Source organism: Peromyscus californicus, unplaced genomic scaffold, assembly GCF_007827085.1.
Source record: "Peromyscus californicus insignis strain IS unplaced genomic scaffold, ASM782708v3 Scaffold_18__1_contigs__length_77618521, whole genome shotgun sequence".
In the NCBI taxonomy this organism is placed as follows: Eukaryota; Metazoa; Chordata; class Mammalia; order Rodentia; family Cricetidae; genus Peromyscus; species Peromyscus californicus.
In genome coordinates this window covers 4,855,153-4,880,506 of record NW_026294480.1, presented here as the reverse complement: position 1 = coordinate 4,880,506, position 25,354 = coordinate 4,855,153, and the positions used below count along the sequence as shown (strand labels likewise).

At 46.5% G+C, this 25,354-nt stretch overlaps 2 protein-coding genes across 5 annotated transcripts in view; one reads left to right on the top strand and one right to left on the bottom strand.

Annotated features, from left to right (window-relative positions):
• The window catches only part of Srd5a1 (steroid 5 alpha-reductase 1), a 55,806-nt gene extending 55,408 nt beyond the window's left edge, over window positions 1-398 (bottom strand). For 3 of the 4 annotated variants that reach the window (XR_008219420.1, XR_008219421.1, XM_052742932.1), the window contains exon 1: window positions 9-388. Coding sequence is in view for 2 of the 4 variants with exons in the window: in XM_052742932.1 (XP_052598892.1) it covers window positions 9-298 (290 nt within the window). In the remaining 2 variants the exon portion in view is untranslated. Of the gene's footprint in view, window positions 1-8 lie in introns of all 4 variants that reach the window. The other variant, XM_052742931.1, reaches the window with a different exon arrangement.
• Nsun2 (NOP2/Sun RNA methyltransferase 2) lies at window positions 386-25,173 on the top strand. Its single transcript, XM_052742930.1, has 19 exons — window positions 386-612; window positions 733-890; window positions 1,442-1,546; window positions 5,474-5,579; window positions 7,432-7,503; window positions 8,126-8,210; window positions 9,655-9,847; window positions 11,617-11,691; window positions 13,122-13,252; window positions 16,350-16,423; window positions 17,023-17,153; window positions 17,549-17,645; window positions 20,404-20,585; window positions 20,852-20,944; window positions 21,519-21,654; window positions 22,097-22,177; window positions 22,485-22,623; window positions 24,031-24,070; window positions 24,377-25,173. Exons 1-19 carry the CDS (start codon window positions 523-525, stop codon window positions 24,645-24,647), a joined length of 2,259 nt encoding a protein of 752 aa, XP_052598890.1. The 5' UTR covers window positions 386-522; the 3' UTR covers window positions 24,648-25,173.
• The last annotated feature ends 181 nt before the right edge of the window (window positions 25,174-25,354 follow it).

The following is a 25,354-nucleotide window of genomic DNA, read 5'->3' as shown; positions in this document are numbered from 1 at the left end:
TGGCTCACATTGGCCTAGAGCTCCTTTGGCACTCGGCCCCGCGAGGAGAAGGAAGAGCAAGAGCCGAGCACTCAGTGACCCGCCCCTGCTCTCCTGCAGCCGGAGCTCCGCCCTCGGAGTCCCACAGAGTCCCGCCTACCCAGCTATGGCCCCGCCCAGCTCTGCCACCGAGCCACGCCCCTCCACGGTATCGCCTCCTTTTTGACAGCGGCGGCGCGGCTCGCCTCTCTGCGCACGCGACGTGCTCAGGTCGTCCACGCAGGTGCCTGAGCCTTCGTGGGCGACGGGGGTGATGCATGCTCAGCGGCGTTGGGGGTTTCTGTGGGGAAACATGCTCCCTGTCGGGCGATCACCCTTCCGTCTCGTGCGTTTCGGAGTGTGGCGTCCTCCGAGGCATATTTCTTGACTGCCCCGGCGAGGACCCGGCCGCGGGGTCCTCGGGGAGCAACCGGAAGTACAGCGTGCGAGCTGGCTGTAGCGGGTCGCCGTGGTGTGCGCTCCGCGTGTGCAGCCGCGTGGGCCATGGGGCGGCGGGCGAGGGGCCGGCGGCTGCAGGCGCAGCCCGAAGGCGCGGAGGACGGCGCCGAGGGCGGCAGGAAGCGCGGCCAGGCGGTAGGCGCGGGGGGGACAGAGGGGCGCCCCGTGGGCTCGGGCGTGGAGGCTTGCTCGTGGGCCGGGTTAGCGGGCGTGGGGGGGAGGACGTGGTTCGCTCACCCCTCGCTTTCCTGTCAGGACTGGGAAGGTGGCTACCCCGAGATCATCAAGGAGAACAAGCTCTTCGAGCACTACTATCAGGAGCTCAAGATCGTGCCCGAGGGAGAGTGGGACCAGTTCATGGGCTCACTCCGGGAGCCCCTCCCGGCCACGCTGAGAATCACGGGTTACAAAAGGTAAGACACTGACGTGCCTTCCCTGGGCATGTGGGCTTGGAGGCTCTGGGGAGGGTGGTAGGGCGCAGGGGGGGCAGCCTGGGTTGCTTCCGCGTGGCAGGTGGAAGGATCAGACTATGCGTAGAAAACGCAACCCGAGAAAGACTTGGTTCCTTGGGGGTGGGTGAACGGATGGGTCCACCTGAGGAACACGGGAGGTTTGTGGTATCTCCTCTGCCTCTCCTCTCCCCGCCCGCCCATCGTTGTACATCATCCCCAAGGTGTGGTTGCACATAGAAATGAAGCCGGGCAGAAGTGCAGTATCGCATTCGCCAATGCAGCACAGTAAACTAGAAGGGTTTTTGGTTTCAGTCATTGGGCACTGATGCTTTGCAAGTTGAATTCTTAAAAATTAGCAGGGCCGGACTGTGAGAAGGCCGCACACCCCTGGATGATTAAGGAACATTTCAGAGTTGGCTTTAGTTTTAAAAATATTTTTAGTCTTAAGGTTATTAAATTTTTACCAACTCAGCTTTTTAGGTCACTGTGAAAATTGCTTATTTTTTTCATAGCCACGCAAAAGAGATTCTCCATTGCTTGAAGAACAAGTATTTTAAGGAGTTGGAGGACCTGGAGGTAGATGGACAGAAAGTTGAAGTTCCACAGCCACTAAGCTGGTAGGTAGAAAATCCTCACTCGTGTTGGGTGTTTCTTGGGTTTTTATCTTATTTATTTACTCGTTTGTTTATGTTTGTGCCCCTTGGATGCATCTCTCAGCTCTGTAATCGCTGTCGGCATAAAGAGCCGGGGTGAACTTGTCCAGCATCTTAGGTTGTTTTCCTGAAGCTTTTGTGAACGTCTGACTGGTGTGCCCATGTTCGTAAGTGACTTGCTGGTCAGTTGGTTTGGGGTCCAGCCTCTTCTTTGATGTTCCTGAGTGGCTTCTCTCGCTTCTGTTGACAGCCCCTCCTTTCTTTCCCACATCAGAGTTTCAGGGTAGATGCTCTCCCTTCGGGAAGGGAGAGCAGACTCCGATTGGCACAGCCTCACCACGGGCTGGCACAGCTCCACGCAGATTCAGTCTTGCACTGTGTCCAGCAGTCAAGCACTCCTGTTCCCGTGATACCTCCCATGATCGTGTTACCTGTGATCCCTAGAGCCTGAGTCGTAGGATACCTCATGCAATACCTGAAGTGCCCCATAACAGCGCAGATGCTCCGGAGATACCCGGATGAACAAACTTACAGAAATTTTTAATTATGGTTTCAGATTTCAGATTTGGGGATAGAATTTTCACAAAAGAAAAGTATTTTTTTAAGTCATTGCTATTTAAGGGTGAATTTAGTATGTCTTTACTGGTAACTGGAGGTTTTGACTATTTTATGCTTTTTATTTTGAGACAGGATCTCATTATGTAGCTGTGACTGGTCTGGAAGTTGCTATGTAGACCAGGCTGGCCTCAAATTCACAGAGATTGAATGCCCCGACTTCTTTCTGTTGGAATCAAAGGCCTGTGCCCCCATGCCTGGAGCTTTGACTGTTTACAAATTGGTGTTGTTCTCTTTTATTTTTAGGTAATCTTTTGTGGTAACAACCCAAGATTAGGGTTTTGGTCATCATGGAATGTAGCTTGCCTTTCTCACTGGCCATTTGGATTTATTTGTGGTATCCTCAGCTTAGTTAGGCACAGCATGTTCATTTCAATGAGTACTGGATGTCAGACACTGAAATCAGTGTGCAGCAATGATCCAAACTCCAATGCTGCAGAGTACCTTTATGCTGCCCCTCCCCCCCCAGGTTTTGCGTTTGAGTTAGATTTTAGTAGTTTGGAATGACTCACGTGTACGTTGCTGTAGTTTAGTTGCAAGTCTGTTGTAGTGAGTCGGTGAGAAAGGAAGTTGTACCTCAGCTGCTTTGGTTGTTGACTAGTTAAGGTAAGGAGGCATCTGAGCATCTAGCCTTCATCCCCCTGGTAACAGACAGCTGACTGACTGACATCTCGTTGAGCCTTGGTTTGAGACTTAAACTGGTGGTAGTGGTGCTTGTGCGTTGCTTGATGTGGAGGCTTCTGGCATCTTAGTTTCTCATGGAATTGCTGCTTTACATCTCACCTGAAAACATTTGTTCCATAAACCTTGCACAGGGATTGGGCAGAAAGGCTTTGCAGATGAGGAAACCTCTGTTCACTGGCCTCAGCCAGTAGGAAGGCCCTTCAGCGTGCATCTCTGGGAAGCAGGTCCACTCAGGCCATGCTCTTGTAGTCATTCTGTTCTCTTTCCAGCAAACTCCACAGCACAGTCTTTGAACAGCGCTTTGAACTCCTCACCACAGCTCATGCCGTGGCTGCTTTTCTGTGTCGTTGTATGCGGTTGTGTGTGGGTGTCGGGCAGAGCCTCCCAAAGCCTCCGGAGGAAGGCGGGGAAGGGAAGTGACTCTTTCTCTGTCAATGGCCGGCAGTAGCTGCTGCTGCTGTGCTTAGTTTTTTGAACACAGCCGGGGTATGAAAAAAGATGGAATGCTTTAGGTTCCTAATCGATAGCTTTTCACGTTATCAGTGACAGTTACTTCGTCAGGTTTACATGTCAGTGTTGGACACTTGGAAATCTCAGCAGTCATGCAGCAGCTTTCTGGGACTTGTGGTTTTCTCTGTTCAGAGTGCAGCTATAGGGTATTCTCTCTAGCCTTTGGCCACATTGAGGCATAGTATAAAAAGATAGCAGGGCTACTTCTGTCTTCAGAAAAACCTCAGATGGGTTTTTAACTAAGATACTCATTAAAAAAAGACATGTCAATGGATTTTTCTTTGGGCCACCAGCTCACAAAAAATGACACAGAGACTTATTAATTATGAAACCTCGGCCTATAGCTTAGGCTTGCCCCCTTAACTCTTATAACTTAATCCATTTCTGTTCATCTATGTGTTGCCACGTGAGTCCTGGCTTTTATCTCTCCTCCTGCATGTCTGTTCCCTCTGCCACTGCTGGTGACGCTGCCTTTCTTATTCCCAGAGTTCTGTCTCCAGAAGTCCCACCTAACCTCTTTCCCTACCTAGCTATTCACCATTCAGCTCTTTATTCAACCAATCAGAGGGTGCTTTGGCAAAGACACATCTTCACAGTGTACCAAAAGATTATTCCACAACAAATATACATGTTCATGATTATTCGATCTTAAAAGTACATGTTTGAAAATATTTGCCATTGCCTGGTGAGGTGGCATAAGCCTTTGATCCCTGTACTTGGGAGGCAGTGGCAGGCAGAAATTTGAGTCCAGCCTGGTCTATATAGAGAGCTCTAAACCAGCCAAAGCTGCACATGAGATCCTGTCTTAAAAATATATATGTATTTGCTGGCTATTCTAAAGATGTATGGTCAATTTGTTTTTTATTCATTTTCACTTCTGTATTTAGCTATTTGGAAGTTTTAAAACATTTTAATCATAAGATCAACAGCTGTCAAGGTCACTACAGGAGAACTTGAAGCCTATCATCGTAAACTTACACCTTAACTGTTGATGCTAGAAACTGACCCTTAAGGACCATGGAAGCCATTTATTTAGACTGTGTGTAGGTTGCTCCCTTGACTTAAAATGCAAATTCAGTTATTTCTAGTAAGTCTAAGTGGTATATGGCGTTCACATTGATGCTCTGGTGACTTGGTAATTTGCAGTTATACTGTCATTGGTCACAGGCAAGTTTGCGATTGCCAGAATTATATCAAAGTTGGCATTTTACTCCTCTGTGTTTCAGGTGACACAGTGCAGCAGATTTCTCAAATACAACATTAGGACCCCAAACTGGGGGTCTCTATATTACTGCCTCTAGTGAACCAGAACAAATACTTCAGTTTTTAACTGCCTGGTAATGGAACATAGTTTGACAGTACTGTGTGAGTGGAGGGTGCTGTGTGTAAAATTCAATCAGTTCCATTTTCATAGTTCACTAGACAGAACTTATCACATGTATCTTAAAGCATGCCTGTTGAGTAGGGTCTTAAGATGCTGAAAGCTTGTTTGTTCTCTGCGTCAGTCCCAAGTTCCAGTTCGTCACTTGTGTCTGTTTTCCAGTCAGCCTGATTTCATTGTCCCGGCTGCTACCATGGCTACAGATTGATACTTAGAACCTTTGTGACCTGCATTGCTAGTGGAGTTCGTTATTGTGCCTCAGGCATAACAGTCAGCAGTGACACGCAGATTGATCACTATCTCGCCTGTTTGACATCGGGTTAACTGGGCGTGGTGAGCATTGTGCTGTGGGTCGTACCAGAGTCCTCATCTCTGCCATTGTGGACTGGTTGGTGACTAGGTACAGGCCAGATGGGACACATTCCCATCCACTGACCTCATAAGATAGAATGTCCATGGATTGACACAGTTGGCAAAGAGGCTTCATTCTTCAGTCTGTATAACTAACCCTGGTCTAGGAGTTAAAAATGAGTGCAATGGCCGTTTCCTCTTTTGTTGCCTTGTAGAATTGCTTTGTATAGAAACAGAATACAGTTTAAGAAAATCATGATCAGATATTTGTCTAACATTTAAATATCTGCTACACATGCCTTATTGTTTGAAAATGGTGAATTTCTTAACTTTCAACTCGTCTCATTTAGGTACCCTGAAGAACTTGCCTGGCATACAAATTTAAGTCGAAAAATCTTGAGAAAGTCTCCACTGTTGGCAAAGTTTCATCAGTTCCTGGTTAGCGAGACTGAGTGTGTAAGTTGGTTCTGTGGGTGTGCTGGGGGCCTGAAAACACAAGTGCTGTGTCATGGAACTTCCACTGTAGAGGGGCATAGGCAGGACCACGAGTTTAGTGTCTGGATGTTGATTCATCTGCCGCCTGTTTCAGTCATGGAATCATGAGGATAGTAAGTTCACCTGTCACGTGGCCGGTTTGTCTTACTGTCTCCTCTGTGGATTGATGTGGCTGTAGAATCTGGATGAGTGCAGGACTGGGCAGTCACTCATGGACTGCTGTTTAGTGTGTACTCCTTTTTCTTTGATGTGCATTCTATTTACTGTCATACATACAAAAAAAAGTACATTTTTAAGGCCACTTAGTGGAGTGGAAGTTGTCTAGTTTACTTTGAATGGTAATTCTACACTTTATCCTGTTGAATCTTGCCATGTATTTTTCCTATACTTGACCTTGACCAATGTTTGTAGCTAAGTGTAGCTTTGGTTCTTATGGTGCTGTCCTTCAGGGTTGCTTTGAGCAGCTTTAGTCACAGGTCTGTAGCCAGAGGTGTCCCCAGAACAGACACTGTCTTTTCATGTAGTGGGTAAGTGCGCCCTGGCGCTTTCCTCTTCCTTCTTTTGGAACTCAGGGGTTCCCCCTCCTCCTCTTATCTACCTCTTTCTGGTCACCTGAGCTTGTTCACAGAGCTTCAGAAGGACTGTGGTTCCCGTCCTTCTTTCCTGGCACCATTACCAATCTGAATGTCATTCACCTTGCTCAGTTCCAATTTCTAGCTGTTTCCTGCCACCATGGCTTTATGTCAAAATAGGTAAAGGGCATAAATTTGCCTTGGCTTTCCCTCCCTGGAGAGTAAGAATTGAGAGCTGCCACATCCCTGTCTGTACTGTGCTCTGCCCAGCTCCTTATTCGTGGTAGCTCAGTAAAAGATTCATTGGGGAGCATCAGGTTTGTGCGTTGGGTAGAGCACAGAGGCTGTGGGGACCAGTGTGGTAGGCAGCTAGTGGGTAATAGAAACCCAGTTAGTGGTATGAGGAGGTGACTGTTTGGAAGGAAGGTTTCTGGGTTTACCAGGAGCTAGGTAGTGAGAGCTGTGCAGCTGAGCAAGGTTAGCTTTGTAACTGCTGCAGAGTTTTGAAACAGGAGTCACATGGGTAGACTGGCAGCTTCGAGTCAGTGTGCCTAGGTGAGCGAATCACTGCTGACCAGAGACCTGCCAGAGCGGTGGCAGGTGGAACTGTGAAGTCTAGATGTCTGTTCTGATGTCATAAGCCAGACTTGTCCTGTGTCAGTGCTTGGCCAGTGTCTTGGGTGCTAAAAGCTGGTGACTTGTGCGCGCCCGAACCGCTTGCAGGCTGTAGGTAGAGTTGTGACTGAGGCAGTGCTGGTCCGTCTACTGCTCCGTCCGCCAGCTCTCGTGCCCTCGGGAAAACAACTCGAGGCGGTGATAGTTGTTGGAAAGCTACAGGTAGGATCAGTAGCTGATGGTCTTGTCTCTGCAAGAGTTGCTTAGATCTAGAACGTGGACATTGCCTAACAGCCGCTTTCTTTCCTCCTGGCTGTCTGCTGCTCTGTAGATAGGAGACCGCCCTTGAGCACACTTATTCAACCCCTGTGCTTGAGAGGACCTAGACTGGTACTCGCCTCCAGTGTCATACCTGACAGTCTAGCCTTGGTGCTAGTGGGTTGTTCTTAATGATCTTTAGATAGCAAACAACTATCCATTCATTCAAAAATCTCTCCTCACTGAGTATTTTGTGTGATAGTGGAGTTTTCTGTTCTTGGAAGATTACGGGACCTTTTCTTATTGCACTTGACACATGCCTCATTTGAAGTGCTGTTTTTCTCACTGTTCCTGGTTTTCTCCCCAAGGGAAACATCAGCCGGCAGGAGGCTGTCAGCATGATCCCCCCACTGCTGCTCAACGTGGAGCCACATCATAAGGTAGTGTACCAGAAAGAAGATGGGAGGTAGGTGTAGGCAGTGATCGCCCACTCTGCTGAACCCTCTTAGTGGTAGCCTTTGCCTCCTCCTTTCCTTTGATAATGGTATGTATTTCAAGATTTTAACACTTAAAGGGTTTTTTGTTTTTTATTGTTAACTTAGCAAATTAACTATACAGATATAACCCTTTTGTGTTCTTTTTGGCTAAATCACATTGACTCCATGGAGCTCATTTGGGCTGAGCACCGCTGCATAATTTTTAATTAAATTGATGGCTTGACTTTGTCCACACAATCGTCTGGGAGCAGTGAGAAAAAGGACGAAGTGAAGGGCGTGGTCTCTGCTGTGGGGCTGCCATGTCATGCTGGGGTGACTCCATTCTTCGTTTGCGTTCTGCAGCTCCCAGCCTCGTTCTGTCCCACCCCTGTGTAAGCTGTGCCTCTGTCGCCGTGTGACTTCTTGGTTTTCTGAGCAGAGAACGTTCTCTCCATCGTGTAGAAGTGTGGTTTAGGTCTTGGAATGCAAGTCAGCATACCAGAGTGACTCACAGATGGTTTAAGATCAAAGGTAGAGTATTACAGCTTTTGAAAAGTGACGCCTTCTTGTTTGTTTGGTTTTGTAGATCTTAGACATGTGTGCGGCCCCTGGATCAAAGACCACACAGTTAATTGAAATGTTGCATGCAGACATGAGTGTCCCCTTTCCAGGTAATCACTGAGGGGCAGGGAAGCTACTTTGGTGGGTTGTGGGTGAGGAAAAGTCCTCCCCTTTCCTGCTTCCTGGGCAGTGAAGTCACCTGTGACGACCGAGGGTAGCTCTCACGATTGATGAGTTCTCACGCCAACACGGTCAGGCTCTGAGACCCTTTCTGTATGTGCTGTCTGTGATAGGAAATGGGCAGGTGGTGTCAGGCCTGGCATCGTGTGCAGACCTGCTTTCGAACTTGGGCAGTACACCTCTGCTTGAGTCAGTTCCTGCCTTAGGTGAGAAGCAGTGGCATGTTGTTCTTAGTTGTTGCTGTTAGCCACCTCCATTCACACCCCTTCGCCTTTCAGCAGTGGGGTGTGGCAGCCTTAGGTGCCGTATTTGAAGTGGGATGTGATGTGCAGTGGTGTGGGGAGGTGGCAGAGTGCTCGTGAGGTGGCAGCTGTTTCTGCAGTCGCCAGTGTCCCGTGCTGGCCGTCTCTGAGCAGCTGGCTGCCCGACCCCAGTTCTGTTCTAGTTGCCTGACTTACTAGCAGTGTGGATGGTTCTCTCCCTCCTTGTTTGGTTGTCATTTTTTTTTTTTTTTTTGGTTTTTCGAGACAGGGTTTCTCTGTGTAGCTTTGCGCCTTTTCCTGGAACTCACTTGGTAGCCCAGGCTGGCCTCGAACTCACAGAGATCCGCCTGGCTCTGCCTCCCGAGTGCTGGGATTAAAGGCGTGCGCCACCACCGCCCGGCTGTTGTCATTTTTTTTAAAGCCCTCATTTTATTGGTAGATAATAATTTCCCCCCAAAGCATCTGTATTACCTGTTTTTAATATTTCCATGTTGTCAGTAAAGGGCCTTCTTAGCTGGCGGGAGCAGTTTTCTTTGTGTGTTCCTGATGTCTTATGTTCCTTGGTGTTGGGAAGAGTGATCCTGGCTGTAAATGTTGTTAAGCTTCTTTTGTCTTGTTTGTTGGAGTGTGGGAGGAACCAGGAATGAGCAGGGTTACTGTTTGGGAAACTTCCTGGGGATAGTTCTGAGCTTGGGACACCAAGCACCATGTCCCAGAGCCCGTTGATGGGCTCGGGTGACAAGACCCTGCCCCAAGCCTGATTTTCACTCTAGAGCAGAGCTCTGGCACATGGGCAAGGTTTTGTGTGCCTTTCTCTTTGTCTTCCTCATAATCAGAAATCCTAGAGAAGTCATTAGCACAACAGTTACAGCTCATCAGGTGCAAGGTAAACAGCTGCTCACAAATGAGACTTGAGGTTTTGATATTTTTGGGTGCCTATAAAATCCACGTGTTGACAGCTCCTTTTCGCTTTCCTAGGAAATCTTGATGTCAGGTCTTACATTTCACAGAGCTTTTCTTCTCACCTGCCGACCAGAGGTTATGATTATGTGTTTCAGGGAGTGATTCTACTTCTGCTGCATCTCACCTGACTACAATTTTATGTTCCTAGAGGGATTTGTTATCGCAAATGATGTGGACAACAAGCGCTGCTATCTGCTCGTTCATCAGGCCAAAAGGTTGAGCAGTCCCTGCATCATGGTGGTAAACCATGATGCGTCCAGCATCCCTAGACTCACAGTAGATGTGGACGGAAGGAAAGAGATTCTCTTCTATGATCGAATTTTATGTGATGTTCCTTGCAGGTATTTATATTAAGAGGCCAGAAAGCCCCAAATCTATCAGGACATCCAATCACATGTAGATTAGATTAAATGAAGTGGCACATGAACACGGTGGTACATATGGTTACTGTGGCCAGGAGTATGGGGAAGGGTGTTATATAAACAGCTCCAGAAGAGGGAGCTTACAACGCACTCATGAACACATGCACGCACACCCCAGGATGTATTTTGGGATATCACTGTCAGGGTTTTCTATTAAAGTTTGTTGCTTAGTTCAGTGAAAGGAATTTAAGAATTGAAACCTTTGTAATACTCATTTTATCTGTATCTTGATACTTCAAATTTAATGGCATCAGTGTTAGAATTAGACTTTATGTGTAGAAACATTGTCTTACAAGGAAAGACCCTGCCCTGTTACAGACATCAGTTCAGAAGTAGGTAAAAACCCAAGCAGTTAACAACATGGATTTGTGGGGACTAGAGCTCAGAATCTGCCTGAGAGAACCTATCAAAGTGCTTAGGAAACCTCTTGGGAAGGATGTCATTTTGTTAAACATTTACTGCTTGTAGTAGAACTTAGTTTGAAAATTGTAGCTGGTAATGCTAAGTGTGGCTGAGTTAAAATGCATGGAAACTGAAACTTTAGAATTTATGAAATTTAAGAGTGTGGACTCCCTTAAATAACTTGCAGCATGGTAAGTAAAACTTTTAATGTTCTGTGTGAAGCGTCATAAATTAAATACATGAGTCATGAATTCTCTCATTTCCTTGGTTACAATATTCTTTAACCTTGAGTGTCATGTTTTCTACCCATATGGTCTTATAATCAAAAGAAAAAAAAATTTTATATTCTGAAAATAAGTTAGTCTTGCAAACACTTGGTTATAGGCTAGAGAAATTTCTGAAATTATGGTAGGGTTTCTGCCATAGGAGCCCTCACATCCAGCCAGGGTCGGGATTATGTATTAGGTCTTGCCAGTCTCTTGGACCTGCTCCTGAAGCACAAAGAAATGAAGCTTTGCAGAGTCAACAGCTAGGGCAGAAACAAACTCTGGTAGATGAAATAGGACAGTCGGAACCTGTCCTGTAAGATGCATATGCATTAATTTCTATCAAATCAGTGGAGGAAGTGAGAAAGTTGGTAACAGTATAAAATCGGCTTGATTGATTTGCAGTGGCAAACCTTTGCAAGTGTGATTCTGGTTTTAAAATGTCATTTTTATTAATCAGGTTTCTAAACAGCATTTATGCAAGGGCCTGTGTTCTAGGTATACAGATTGGTGTTGCTGGTACAAGCTGAATATCCTAATTTGAAAACTTAAAGTGCTTCAAAAGCCAAAGCATTTGAGTCCTTGTCATATCTCCAAGTGAACCACACCTGAACTCAAGTGACAAGTCACAATCAAAACACTACATACTCAAAATGACATGTAATTATCTTCATGCTGTACATGTAAGGTATATACAAAACAAATGGATTTGTGTTTAGAATTGGTTCAAAGACACCCAGAACTTGTTTTCTCTGAAGCATTGTAAATCTGGAAGACTTGTCCCATGGAAAGAGTCTCTTCGGGGTTAAATGAGGTTTTCTACTCCCGTACTTCCTTTTGGAATTGAATGTCAAAGTGTCGTGCTCTGAAAGTTAAAGTAGAAAGACAGTGTCTTCTGTGAGGATAGAGGTGCTTTAGTCAGTATTTATAAAACCTGCTTTGCAATTCAGCTTGGGTATAACATGCCTGTCAAACATCTATCCAGGCAGGGGTTCAGCTTGTTAAATATCTTCTTTTCAGTGGTGATGGCACGATGAGGAAGAACATTGATGTTTGGAAGAAATGGACCACCTTAAACAGCCTGCAGCTCCATGGGTAAGTGAACTGGTTAGACCTGGAGACAGACAGACTGCCAGTGTGTGGTGTTTCCTGACTGACCATCTACAGGTGGATACATACATGGAGCCACAGTTAATAGCTGCCTCATGAGTTTACTTGCACACTACAAGTTGCTTTAAAGTAGTGGTTCTCAGCCCTTTGGGGGTCAATTGTCAGATATCCTGCATATCCGATATTTACATTATGATTCATAACAGAACAATTGCAGTTATGAAGTAGCAATGAAATAATCTTATGGTTGGGGTCAGGACATGAGAAACTGTATTAAAGGGTTGCAGCATTAGGAAGTTTGAGAACCACTGCTTTAAAGCCTTTAAGAGTAGTAACTGCTCAAGGCCAGCCTGGGCTACAGAGTGAGTTCCAGGAAAGGCGCAAAGCTACACAGAGAAACCCTGTCTCGAAAAACAAAAAAAAAGAGTAGTAACTGCTATTTTTATTCTGTCAAGATGCATGTTTGTTTAAATTGCCTTTTATGACCATAGGGTAGCATCTCTTTGTGCTTAGTATTGCCTTGTTTGTGTGGCATTTTTTCATACTTTTTAATTTTATGTGTATGAATTTTTTGCCTGAATGTATATATGTGCATGTCATGCGTGCCTCGTGCCTGTAGAGTTCAGAAGAAGGCATTAGATCCTGGGACTGGAGTTATGGATGGTCACGAGCCACCATGTAGATGCTGGAAACCAAACCTGGTCCTCAACAAGTGCTCTTAACTGCTGAGCCATCTCTTTAGCTCACACAGCATTTTCACTGGCTCTCTCTATAGAGTTTGGTGTTCTTTTGTCTTTTAACATGAAAAGCACGTGTCCTTCAGTGTGTAATGGGATGGTCTAGTAAAAACTGACTGCAAATTAATCATTTAATTTTGCTTATTAAATGGTACTGGTTTTGTAAAATGGAGGAAAGGGTTTATATTTTTCATAGAAAAACTACATGTATGAATAAATTTGGAGATTTTTTTTTTTTTTTTGGTTTTTCGAGACACGGTTTCTCTGTGTAGCTTTGCGCCTTTCCTGGAACTCACTTGGTAGTCCAGGCTGGCCTCGAACTCACAGATATCCGCCTGGCTCTGCCTCCCGAGTGCTGGGATTAAAGGCGTGCGCCACCACCGCCCGGCTAAATTTGGAGATTTTTGATAGAGAAATTCTCCAAATATGTTCTACTTTTCTTGTCAAACTGTTAAGAAACGTGACAGAACAGAAAAAATGTAAAGTAGATTTCTTTTTAAAGAATGGACACAGTGACTTATGTAAGATTACATTAACTTCATTGCAACCTTGAAGTGTTTCATTTGCTTCTTATAAAATCTGTGTGTGACGAAGTAAGTAGGTGCTCTGTAGCCTCAGCACCTACTTACTTCGTAGGTAACTTCGTAGGAGGATTGGTAACCTGCAATCCTCCCTTAGCCTACAGCTCCGGATTGCGACTCGAGGTGCTGAGCAGCTGGCAGAAGGGGGCAGGATGGTGTACTCCACATGTTCCTTGAACCCCATCGAGGATGAAGCAGTGATAGCAGCTCTGCTGGAAAAGAGTGAAGGTGCGCCTGTGTGCTAGTCCTTGAGGGACAGTGAGCATGCTGTGGCTGACGGGGAGGCGGGGTCTTGATGGTTTGCATGTACATTTAACCTCTTGCCTCTAACTCTTCAGTGAGGTGTCAGTTAAAAATAGGTTTCTGTGATGCATTTGTCATATTTTGTTTATTGCTTGAAATCTAAAGGCTTAAGGACACAGCTTTGCTCATTTTCCTCTGATGACAAAATGATTGCCATTATGTTAGGTCCTTACTATGTTGGTCTATGTAGAAGTGTTTAATAGGGTAGAATAATCCCATGAACTGTACACAGTATGTTAGGGACTGACATTACTGTGCAGCTTTTACCACTGTCCATCTCACTTCCTCAATCTGCAAAACTGAGTTAAGTCACTGCGTCCCCTTGCAGCCACCCCTGCTGCCAACACTGGGGTTTTTCCTCTGGACTTGTGGTTTAGGGTCCTTATGAAGGTGGGTCATATTGTAGCTGTCTTCACGTCACAGCCTTGTTTGCCTCAGTACCAGGTTTCTGTCAGGGTTTCATTCCGTGTGTGAACCGAGCAGTACCCAGTTGTCTGTGACTCCACCCTGTTTACTGGATCATTAGTGGGTGACCCTTGGATTTCTGCTTGGAACTTCTGTGGACTTGAGGCCGTGAACATGGTGTGTTAAGAGTCTCCTAGACCGCCTGCTCTCCTGCTTTGGGATGTGCCTCTAGAGGGGTCGCTGAGTCCTGGGAACTCTTCCTGTTTTGAGGACTCAGGGCTGCTCTTTACTCACAGCATCATTGTACAGCCTGTACACAAGGCTCCAGTTGCGTCCTGTCCTTTTCAGACCTGTGGTTGTTCTGTTAGTCTCCATCCCACTGATTGTAAGGTCTTAGCACACGGAAGTGCACTGAGACATCAGACAGGCCGCATTTTCAAACAGGATTCCAAAACAGCGGTTTCATGATGCTTTTTAAAGTGCTTCAGTTGTAGAATTTTGTTGAAGTGTTAGCTTTTCTCTATTAACTTCACTTATTGGGGTTTTCTAAAAGCAAACAGTAGGCTTTCTCCATGTTTCAATATCACAATCCAGCAGTATGCCATCCTCACAAACTTGGAGGAAGTTAAGCATGATTAGGGAAGTGCACTCACATATCCTGAGGCATGGCACCCACCTGCCATCCCTGGCCTTAGGTGTGTTGCAGCTCTGGCTGGTCTGGGTTGTGTAGTCAGCCCTCAGCCGAGTCCTTTAGATTGAAATTTAATACATGTATTTGTATTCTTACACATTGGCCTTAGTAAAGATAGGATTTTGGAACAATTGTTTTGGTAGTATTTAACTTCTCAAAGTGCATGTGGAGAAGGAAATGATGTCATATCCTCAGGCATTCTGGGTCAAGTGATAATAACTGAACTTGTGAAGGGCGGTGGTGGTGGTGCATGCCTGAAATCCCAGCACTGGGAAGGCAGAGGCAGGTGGATCTCTGTGAGTTGGAGGTCAGCCTAATCTACAAAGCAAGTTCCAGGACAGTCAGAGCTGTTACACACACAGAAAAACTCTGTCTCTAGCTGTGTCTCCCTCCCGCCCCCCAAATTGAACTTGCTCAGATTTATGTCTGTGTTAGCTGTACTTTTAGGAAAAATGGGATTCTGGTAACTAGAATGATAGACTTCATGTCTACATGGGGCTACAGCCTAGCCCCTGAGCTCTGAAAAGCAGTCAATATACTGATCATTTGTAGGTAGTTTCTGTCGCTGCTCAGTCTCAGGGCTAAGCCAGGAATAGGGCCTGTGCTCTCAAGAGCAGGAAGAGGGAGGCAGAGGAACTGGATTCAAGGCCGGTCTGAGCTGCACAGGAGTTCCTTTTTCAAAAAGCCCAGGGTTGGGGATGTAGCTTGGTGACAGTCCTTGGCTGGTGTGACCAGCCCCTGGGTTTGATCCCCAGCAGTACAGAAACCTCTGAGGGTAGTTGTAGGATTTGAGGTGTTCACACTGTTTGGGGTACCTTTTTATTAATATAAAAAAGACTGGTTTCTTGATGATTGGTGATTAGTTTTCTTGACTAGTGTGGATACTAAATGCAGCTATTCTCACCTCAAGCACAGGCTTGATGGTGACAGGGGCCTTCCTTCTGTCGTCAGGCCTGGCATTTGGGCCTAGTCACAAGCTTTCAACAGAAAATGGAGCAACAGAAAGTGTTTAGGTTCTGGGAAATGAGGGGATGTCAAACACTGAGAGTTGACACCTGCTGTGGTTAAGCACTGGAGGAGTGTGGTCAGCGCTGTGGCTGGACAGTGCTGTGGCTGGACAGTGCTGTGGCTGGAGGAGAGGTGGCTCACAGCATGGAGACTGCAGGTGGGGTGGGCTGGAGCTAACCCAGGGCCAGCTCTGCTCCTGGGTGCAGCTGTTGGCTTCCCTCAATGGAGAACCAGTGTCAGGGTGTTGTGTTTGCTTGGAAGGAGGAGGTTCTTAGAGCAGGCTGCTTCTGTGAAAGGCCTCCCAGCAAGGGTCTCCGTGGGGTCCTCTGGTTTGTTTATGCAGTTATTCGGGGTTTTCTTTGCTTCTCCAAGGAGTTTTGTTATTCTTTTCCACAAGTGTGTATTGGTAGCTACTTAAATGGTGACTGATGTCCCCACTGTACAGCCTCCTACAGTGTTACTGTTGGAGACCGCAGGACCGGAGTGTGTCCCCACTGTCCTGCTGTAAGGCTGCTCCAGTTGTGCCTAGTGGGCAACTTTAGAAAACCTCCTGGGATGTAAAACTTTATGAGTGAACTCAATTCTGGAGTGTTAGACAAAAAGGCATGAAGATGCTGATCATCTGACCAGTGTGTGTATTGAGTTTTCATTTGCACTTTAAGAATACAGTTAAATGACTTAGTAAAGTTACAGAGCTGAGTCTGTCACCACAGTCCAATTTGAGGCCATTTTGTACCCAAAGAGGGTTCTTTGTGGCCATTAGCATTCACTCCTGGTCCTACTCCAAGCCACTTTCTGTCAGTGGACTTGCCTTCCCTGGACATTCTTAGAATGGAACCATGTTGTATGGACTTTGCTGTGTTTCTTTGAATGGGCAAATGTGGCAGCCTTTGAGGTTTTCCTTGTATATGTTCCTAGGTGCTCTTGAGCTTGCTGACGTATCTGCTGAGTTGCCAGGACTGAAGTGGATGCCTGGAGTCTCCCAGTGGAAGGTAATCCTGAAGTGAGGGCTTTAGTTCAAAGGACCCAGGGACACCTGAAGGATTTAAGACCCACAGATGTTGGAAAACATTTGTGTTTGGGTATTGTGAATCAATCATCACCTGGTTGTACAATATAGAATCCACGCACAGATTCTATTTAAAGACAAATGCTATATTGCATGTATTTTTTCTCTGTTTTTGTTCCTCATATAGAACCTAGCTTTGCTCTCATCCAAAAATTAAAACCTTGCTACCTTTTTGAGTGTGTGTGTGGGGGGGGGTTGCAATTCAACCTTGCTTTTATAAACAAACAATTCCCCATTGACCTTCCTGCCTAAACAGTCTGAGATTTGGTTGTTTGGTTGGTTGTTTGTTTTTTTAAATAAGTAAATAACCTGGTCAGAGAGCTTGATGCTATTTATCCTGGACTTTGGGGTGAAGGTATTTCAGTAATTTTAAAAGATGCTATATAAGTTATTGCCCTGCATGTTTTAGCTTTATCTTTGCAAATAGCCTGATTTCTCTGGAGAAACAAATTTACCTTTTATGCTGTGTTCCCTGTGTACGGCGTGCTCTTCATTGTGATAGTGCTGCTGGTCTTTCTGCAGGTCATGACTAGAGATGGGCAGTGGTTTGCAGGCTGGGATGAGGTGCCCCAGGGCAGGCATACACAGGTTCGACCTACTATGTTCCCACCAAAAGACCTGGAAAAACTACAAGCGATGCATCTTGAGCGATGGTAGGTTTGTGGGCACTGTGGGCTTTGGAGTGGGAGATGGTCTGTTGAGTTGTGAACTCGGTACCCAGTGCTTGCTGCTAGTGTCGACAAATCCTGAAACTGGTTAGAATCTCAGAGTTAATGCTTTGGAGACTGCATGAGCTTTTTCACCCTTCACTCGTCAGTGTGTAGGAATTGTACAGAGCAGCGGCTTCATAGGACGGCTCCATAAATGCTGCAGTGCACCTTGATCATGGCAGTATTCCTCCATCCGTGTGTGGAGGAATGTCTTCTCCCATTCCCTCCGTGAACTTTTCAGACGATATGAGTGGGAGCTCTTTGTGAGAGGGGCTGAGTTTGCAAGAAGGGAAGATCAGATCATTTGTATGACGTTTTATATATATATACTGTTTTAGCCTTCGAATACTACCACATCATCAGAATACTGGAGGGTTCTTTGTGGCAGTGTTGGTCAAAAAAGCATCAATGCCATGGAATAAACGTCAGCCAAAGGTAAGGGCTTTTAAATCAAAACTGTCTAACAGAACATGTGACCTTACTACTGTTCATACAAGACAAACCCTGTAAGAGTTAGTTCACTTGAAATGCAGAGCAAAGTGGAGGTTTTGAGGGGTGAGGATGTTTAGAGAGGCTCAGCCTGAAGGAAGAGGATTCATCTGAATTTCAGATTTTCAAAAAAGCAGGCAACATCTCACAAAGAGATGGTGAAAAAGGCCGTGTGTGGGTAGCACATTCTGTCTCTGTCTTAAAGTTCAGCTACTTAACAGCAGTTGAAATGATGTGAGATTGATGGTGGGCAGGACTAGGGGCTCTGACATTCATTGTCCTCCACCATAGGGTTCATTCTGGCCCTGTGTGTACTGGCCATGAGTGAGGCTCTCTCTTCTCATCTGTGAGCAGCCATGGGAAGTGGTGTCTCGTGCCTTCCCAGTCTCTGTGTCATTCCCCTCTTCTTTGTTAACCTAGCCGTTATTATGGCTCATAAGTCAGACTTCTGTGGTTATGGACTTTGCCTGGAATTGTTGTGCAAACCTCTGTTTCTTCAAGATCATCTTAGATTAGGACTAAGACTGTTCAGCTTTGGAAAAACAAAGAGTTTAGCTAGAGTTGTCCTGCCTTGCCCACAGTCAGGACAAATCTCTGTCACCCGCCAGTCCCACAGCTGCTCAGACCCAACCAAGTAAACACAGAGACTTATATTGCTTATAAACTGTATGGCCATGGCAGGCTTCTTGCTAACTGTTCTTATAGCTTAAATTAACCCATTTCTATAAATCTATACCTTGCCACGTGGCTCGTGGCTTACCGGCGTCTTCACATGCTGCTTGTCCTGGTGGAGGCTGGCAGTGACTCCCCCCGCCTTCCTGTTTTCTCTGTTCTCCTGTTAGTCCCGCCTATACTTCCTGCCTGGCCACTGACCAATCAGTGTTTTATTTATTGACCAATCAGAGCAATTTGACATACAGACCATCCCACAGCAAAAGAGGAACTGTTTTCTCAAAGGATTGCAACCTACTCTGGCCACAGTTATAGGTGGCCAAGGGTAACTGTTTGGCTTCTAACTGATAAAGGCAGAGACCCTGTGCTTTTGGGTGTTCACCATGAACTTGGTAGGCTAGGAAGGTCCTCACTTTGAGACTGTGGGCCTAACCTCTTTGGAGTAAAGCTTAGAGCTGTACTCTTTCCTGATAGAGGTAGGATGCCAGCCATAGGCGTCTTTTTCCAGTAGTGTGCTTTAAAAAAAAAAAGAAGTAAAATTAACTAGACTAATGCATTTTACTACTAGTTTACTAATGCCAGTGTATTTAAAAGGCTGTTTCCAAGTAGTCAGTTGAGGTTTCCTTGTGTTTTCTTACAATGTGTTTTAACAGTGGCATGCATTTAGTTAGTTATTTGGAGCTGGTGTTGAAACTAGAGTCCTTTCCTATGGTAAGCACATGCTCTACCAGTCAGTTCTACCTCTAGCTCCATTAGTGTGTGCCCTGGAAATGATGTGTCTTAGTTTGTACTAGTGGCATTTTCTGTGCTCTGTATCCATAGCTAGTGGTTCTGAGCTGTTGGGAACAGTTCAGAGGCTGTTGTGAGTGTGCTGTAGATTGACCTACACCGAAGTGCCTTCTGGCTTCATGCTACTTCTGCAGTGTACAAGGGTGTTTTTCCTTTGATGAGTTGTCTTGCTTTTTAGAGTATGTTGTGTCATTTGCAGGGTTCCATGTCTCTCTCTCGCTCTCTCTCTCTGTCTCTCTCTCTCTGTCTCTCTCTCTCTCTCTCTCCCCCTCTCTCCTGCTTTTCTGTCTCTTACTTAGTTTGGGTGTCTGACCTGCCCTGTGTGTGAGTGAGCAGGGGCACACTCCTCATGAGGTAGTGTGTTAACAAGTCAGTCATGGGGAGCAGAGAGCACTCAGAATCAAAGCCAGAGACATAGACGCTGTGCTGTGTCTTTTCAGAGGAGCTGTGGACAGCAGGCTGTTTGAGATGTCTCTTGAGACTGCTGCTGTGGCTTGGATTTGGCTCTTACAGCTTGCTGACCTGAGGAAAATTCGGGACTTGCCTGCACCAAAGCTCCCTGAATTGTAATCTGACAATGGAACTGAAAGATCTACTCTTACTGATCTTCTGACGTGTAGCCAGGACACACAGCTTTGTAGATTGTTTAGTGTTGCTAGTGGTTGAGACCCGGGCTGTGTGTGTGTTGGGCGAGTGTGCTAGCATACCGAGCTACGTCCCCAGGCTTAAAGGAGCTTCAACGTGTCACTGCAACCTTGACTTCTACTCCAAGCCAGTTCTTTACCCCAGTTCCTGAAACCCTGGGAGTGTGTTCTCCTAATTACTCACGCCCTGGAGCAGTTCCAACAGCCCTCTTTTGGTTAAGTTTCCTCAGTTATGTGCCTGTTCCTAACATGGCAGGACCCCTGGTTAGCACATTCTCACATTCTCCCGAACTTCGTGTGCCTTAGCCAGAGCAGACACAGGGTTGCTGAGTAAGAACAGGCTGGCTCTATAGGCCTCTACGAAGGCCAGCCTGTGGTGGTCTTTGTGGGGCCACTGGAGAGTTGGCTCTGAATGAACAGTGCCTGTAAATTCCAGTTAAAGAGCAAATTCTAAAAATGATGTTTTAAGAAGAAGATTTTGTTGTCATGCAATGTCATAGAAAAGTACAACTGGTTGATATGAACGTGGTAGTTTTACTTTTCTTGCAGTGGTGAAGTGTGTTGCTTTATTATGAAAATGAACTTGTTCCCCTCGACAGGTACAGAGTAAATCTTCAGAGCCCAGGGAGAACATAGCATCCAGCCATGTGGGTGCCACAGAGAGGAATCCTGGTGACCTCCCTGAGCTGGACGGTCAGATGATCGTTGGAGCCGGTGACTCAGAAGTAACACACGCCACTGAGAACACAGAGAGTAATGAAAAGAAAGATGGCGTTTGTGGGTGAGGAAAACTGCATCTGGGCATGTCAGCTAAGTGGGATCCCAGAGCCTTAGCCACGGGGATTTCCGGGAAGTGAGGACAGCGCCTTGTTTGTTACGCTCTGCTCTGTAGGGCAGAGAGTACCCACAGCAGAGCACTGGGTGTTGTGTGGGATCCAGCCCTACAGTTCAGGACTGAGTGCTGGGTGGGACCACAGGGGTGCTGTGGTAGTGAATGCTCCTGCCATACTTGCTGACTGCCTTACCACCTCCATATTCCCTCCTCAGCCCTCCTCCATCAAAGAAAATGAAGTTGTTTGGATTTAAAGAAGATCCATTTGTGTTCATTCCTGAAGATGACCCTTTGTTCCCGCCTATTGAGTAAGGATCCTGCCATTGGAATCCCGCTGTAGAAAATTCACTGTCGCAAAGCCAGTCCGCTACCAGTCACATACAGCTGGTGTTTTGTAGTTAGAGCCTTCCTCCTGATGGTGCCTTCGAGCTGGGTGGTACTGGAGAGGTGCGCTAGCCTTGCCACTGGAGGTGAAGATAACTGAAGAGCTGCCAACTCGAACCCAGTGAAGGTTCCTCTCACTCAGTGGAGTACAGCAGGCAGTGGCCGAGGTCCCCAGTCTGCTCTTACATAGAAAATTGAGGAGATAGTACGTCTGGGTAGTCGTGGAATTACCCTGCACGGGGAGCACAGGAAAGCATACATTGTAAAAACTTTAATGTTTGTCCTAGTGTGGGAGTCTGGGTTCCTCGCCACCGGGTGGTGGTTGGTGGAAGAGCTGCTCTTGGAACAGCCCCTGACCTGGCTGTCCTTCAGGCACATCCTGCTTGTGCTCTGAGGCAAGGTGGACCGTGTCTGGGAGTTAGGTCCTGTTGCGGGCTGTGAGGTTCATAGATGGTCTGCCCTGGGCTGTCTGTGTAAGCAGCGCCATTTTGTTGACAGGAAGTTCTATGCCTTGGATCCTTCATTCCCGAGGATGAACTTGTTAACTCGAACTACAGAAGGGAAGAAGCGGCACCTTTACATGGTCTCCAAGGAGCTTAGGAATGTACTGCTGAACAATAGCGAGAAGATGAAGGTGGGGCGCTGTGAACCACGGGCAGGACCTTGCACATGCACGCTCGTTTCCTTGGGAGGGGCAGGTCCCAGTGCCCGGGTGTGTTTTCTCCCAAGACAGTTTTCCTTAGGTTCGCCAGCCGACTGCCTGTGCTTCCTAACAGTGCCATCGGGAGCTGCCTTGTTCCGTCCTCCAGGGTCTGCTGGGCTGTCAGGGCAGTGACATGAAGTGCCTCTGTCTGGATGCATACTGAGATGTGTGCGACTTATTCCTGTGTTTAATCGTTCATGAGCTGTGGACATAGAAGTGGTGGGACTATGAGCTGATTCTTGGAAAACTGTTCCAGAAAGGGTTCCCATCCCTTTCCAAAGCTGCTTACAGGCAGCCATGTTACCCTACAGTGGAAGGGGCTGCAGTAAACAATCGTCCTTAATTCCTGTTTCCTCTCATTTTTAACTTACAGGTCATTAACACCGGGATAAAAGTCTGGTGTCGAAATAACAGTGGTGAAGAGTTTGACTGTGCCTTCCGTTTGGCACAGGAGGTAATTTGGAAATGGAAAGTCTTAGCCATGGTGGTGTGAGACAGCCAAGAGAGGTCCTTAGGGCATGCAACTAGATTTCAGTACTTAAAGACTTGCTGGAGCTGACTGGGCCACCTAAGAGGTCTTTGAGTTCCTCCAGGGCCTTGACCCAGGGGAGGGGCTTCAGTCAAGTCATGAGCTCCACAGGAAAGCTCTTCAGTAAAAGTATCCAAGGGATCACTGTGCTCTCTTACAGGGGATATATTCATTGTATCAATCTCTCAATTGAAGTACCCATGGGATCATGGTGCTTTCTCAACTCTTACAGGGGATATATACATTGTATCCATTTATTAATTCAAGAATTATCACTGTGTCAATGGAAGATGTGAAGACACTGTTGACCCAAGAGAACCCATTCTTCAGAAAACTCAGCAGTGAGGCCTACAGTCAAGTCAAGGACTTGGGTGAGTAAAGGGATCCAGAGGCTGGCTTGTGTTACCTTCATGAGGCCTGCAACAGGTAACACCTGTAACAGGTATTTCTTCTTTTAGGACATGTTTCTCAGTCACATGTAGCAATTCAGACAGGCCCTCTGTATGGGTTCCACCTCCTCAGATTCAACCAGTCATGGATTGAAAATATTTGAGAGAAAAAAGTCATGCCTGGCTAGGGATGTGCTCAGTTGACACAGGTCTTCCCTTCGCATGCTCAGAGCCCTGGCTTTGATCCCCATAAACTACGGAAACAGCCTGTCTGTAACCCCAGCACTTAGGACATGAGTCAGGAAGATCAGATAGTCATCATCCTTGGCTGCACAGCAAGTAATCTGAATAACAGCTGTGGATAGGACGTTCACTCTGGAGGGCGTTTTAAGTCACCTACAGATAACATTACAGAGGCTCTAAGTGGGCTCTGTGCAGATTCTTGTCACTTCATATGAAAGACTTGGTCCCTTCTTGAGGGTTCTTTCCCTTGTCCCTATGGAATCCCTTCTGCTACTCGGCAGTACCCCTGAGTTGATAAAGCACTTGGGCCTGACTCTTTAAGCCCCTGTTTGGCTGCATCTTGCTGAGCTGGACATTATTTGGTTCTGGTCCTGTGGCCCACCTCTTGACTCTTCTACCTATCTTTGTAGGACTCTGGAGTTCAGGTCCTGTGTTAGTTCCGTGAGACCACAGTCTTGGTTGCACTGTCCTCTTACAGCTCCTGAACTTCGTCACCAAGTGCCTGTTCCTTTGTGTGCACTCCTCTCACAAGCGTCTGTTGGTGCGCACAGACAGCTCACTCTGCATGGTCCTGGGCTTGTATGACTTGTCTCACCCTGGTGGGAGCCACAGGTGTACAGTTTGGAACACTTATCTCCACTCTGTCTCCTCCACAGAACCACAGTTCAAAGGAGAGATTATTTAAAAAGAGACAGGAACTTTCTATTTCTTTTTTTTTTAATCTTACATGAAGGTTTATGTTACGTCTTTCATTGATGATTGGGTATGTGTGGGCCATAGTGTGCATGTAGAGGTCTGAAGACAACATGTAGGAGTTGGTTCCTTCCTCACACTGGGTTCTGGGATCGAACTCCAGACTCCAGGCTTCAGGTTTGAACAGCACGCACTTTTCCCATCTGGGCCGTCTGGCTGGCCCTCGTCCTTCTTTGAGATGATGAGGTATAGGACATGGTAATTCTCATGTTATTCTGGGCTGGGTCTAGGCGCTGGAGCTTTATTTACTTAACTTGAGTGTTGAGAATTGACCAGGAGTTAACTCACAGCCTCCTGCTCCTTCTTTTGAGAGTTGTCCTCTTGAAAACCACACACCCATCTTAGTTGTGGCCGCTAAGTGAAAACTTTGAAAACTTTTCTCTTTTCTTCCAGCAAAGGGAAGTGTTGTGCTGAAGTATGAACCGGATTCTGCGTAAGTGTGTATCCCTCATTGTTGGATAAGTAGCTGGGCATGGTGGCTCATGGTGTAACCCCAGCACTTGAAAGCCAAAGCCAGAGGGTCCCAGGCTACAGGATTTTCAGGGCTTATCCTTTGGGGAGTTCCAGATAGTAAGGGTGGCAGCTGCTGAGTGTCAGGAACACAGAAAACTGACTGCACACATGGCCGGAATTGGGGTGGTGGGTACAGCACTTTTTTTTTTTTTGGAGAGGTTGCATGTCAGTGTCATTAGCTGTAGCTAACAGGATGTTTAATGCTTACAAACGTCTTTGTTGGCAGGAATCCAGATGCCCTCCAGTGCCCCATTGTGCTGTGTGGGTGGCGGGGAAAGGCTTCTATTCGAACTTTTGTACCCAAGAATGAGAGGCTTCATTATCTCAGGATGATGGGCCTTGAGGTGTTAGGAGAAAAGGAGAAAGATGGGGTCATTCTTACCAATGAGAGTGTAGCCAGTCCAGAGCAGCCCGAAAATGAAGAGGATGCCGAGCAGACAGCAGAAGAGGCCACCATCACCAGCTGTGACCCAGCTGCAACTGAGCCATCCCGGTGAAGAGATCTCCACACACTGAGCTGGTATCATCCCTTGGTGTTTGAGATAAGATCCAGAATGTCCTTAGCTACGAAGTGTATTGTTGGGGCCTGTACATGGGTGGGTGGCAGCAGTCTGGGAAGAGTTGTATTTTCCAGCATTTAGGAATCGCTTTGGCAGATTGGATCTATGTTTCTTCTTCTAAAGGCTGATGCAAAACAGCCTTTGCAGAAGTTCAGGTCCCTTGTCGGGCCAGTATTGGCCTAGTCTTTTAAAAATTATTTATAGTAAAAACTACAACTCTTGGGAAACGGCTCTATGCTTTAATAATGTTTGGACTGCACATTGGTGCGCCGTGCGGTGATGCTGACACCTGAAGCCTCAGGTGACTTCTGTGCCTTTGTGATGAGTGAAAAAGTAAGTGATCCCAGAATAAAGACTGATGAATCATGACAGCAGTTTTGGGGACAGTTTTGTGCTTATCCAGCAGGTGCTTTAAGTGGGGTTGCAATTATTTGGGTCATGAAATAAAGAGCTATTATGGTAATGTGTCTGAGCATGTGACTGATTTGCCCTTAGTTGGCTAATGGGAGAGAAAACCAAGTCCTCTTGTCTCTGGTATAGACTGAATAGGTCTAGCATGGGGTTGTCAGCAGTGTGTCTTGAGCACCTTCCTGCTTCCGTGAGCTGCTCTAGACCGGACTGGGGTGTGCTGGATCCTTGACCTG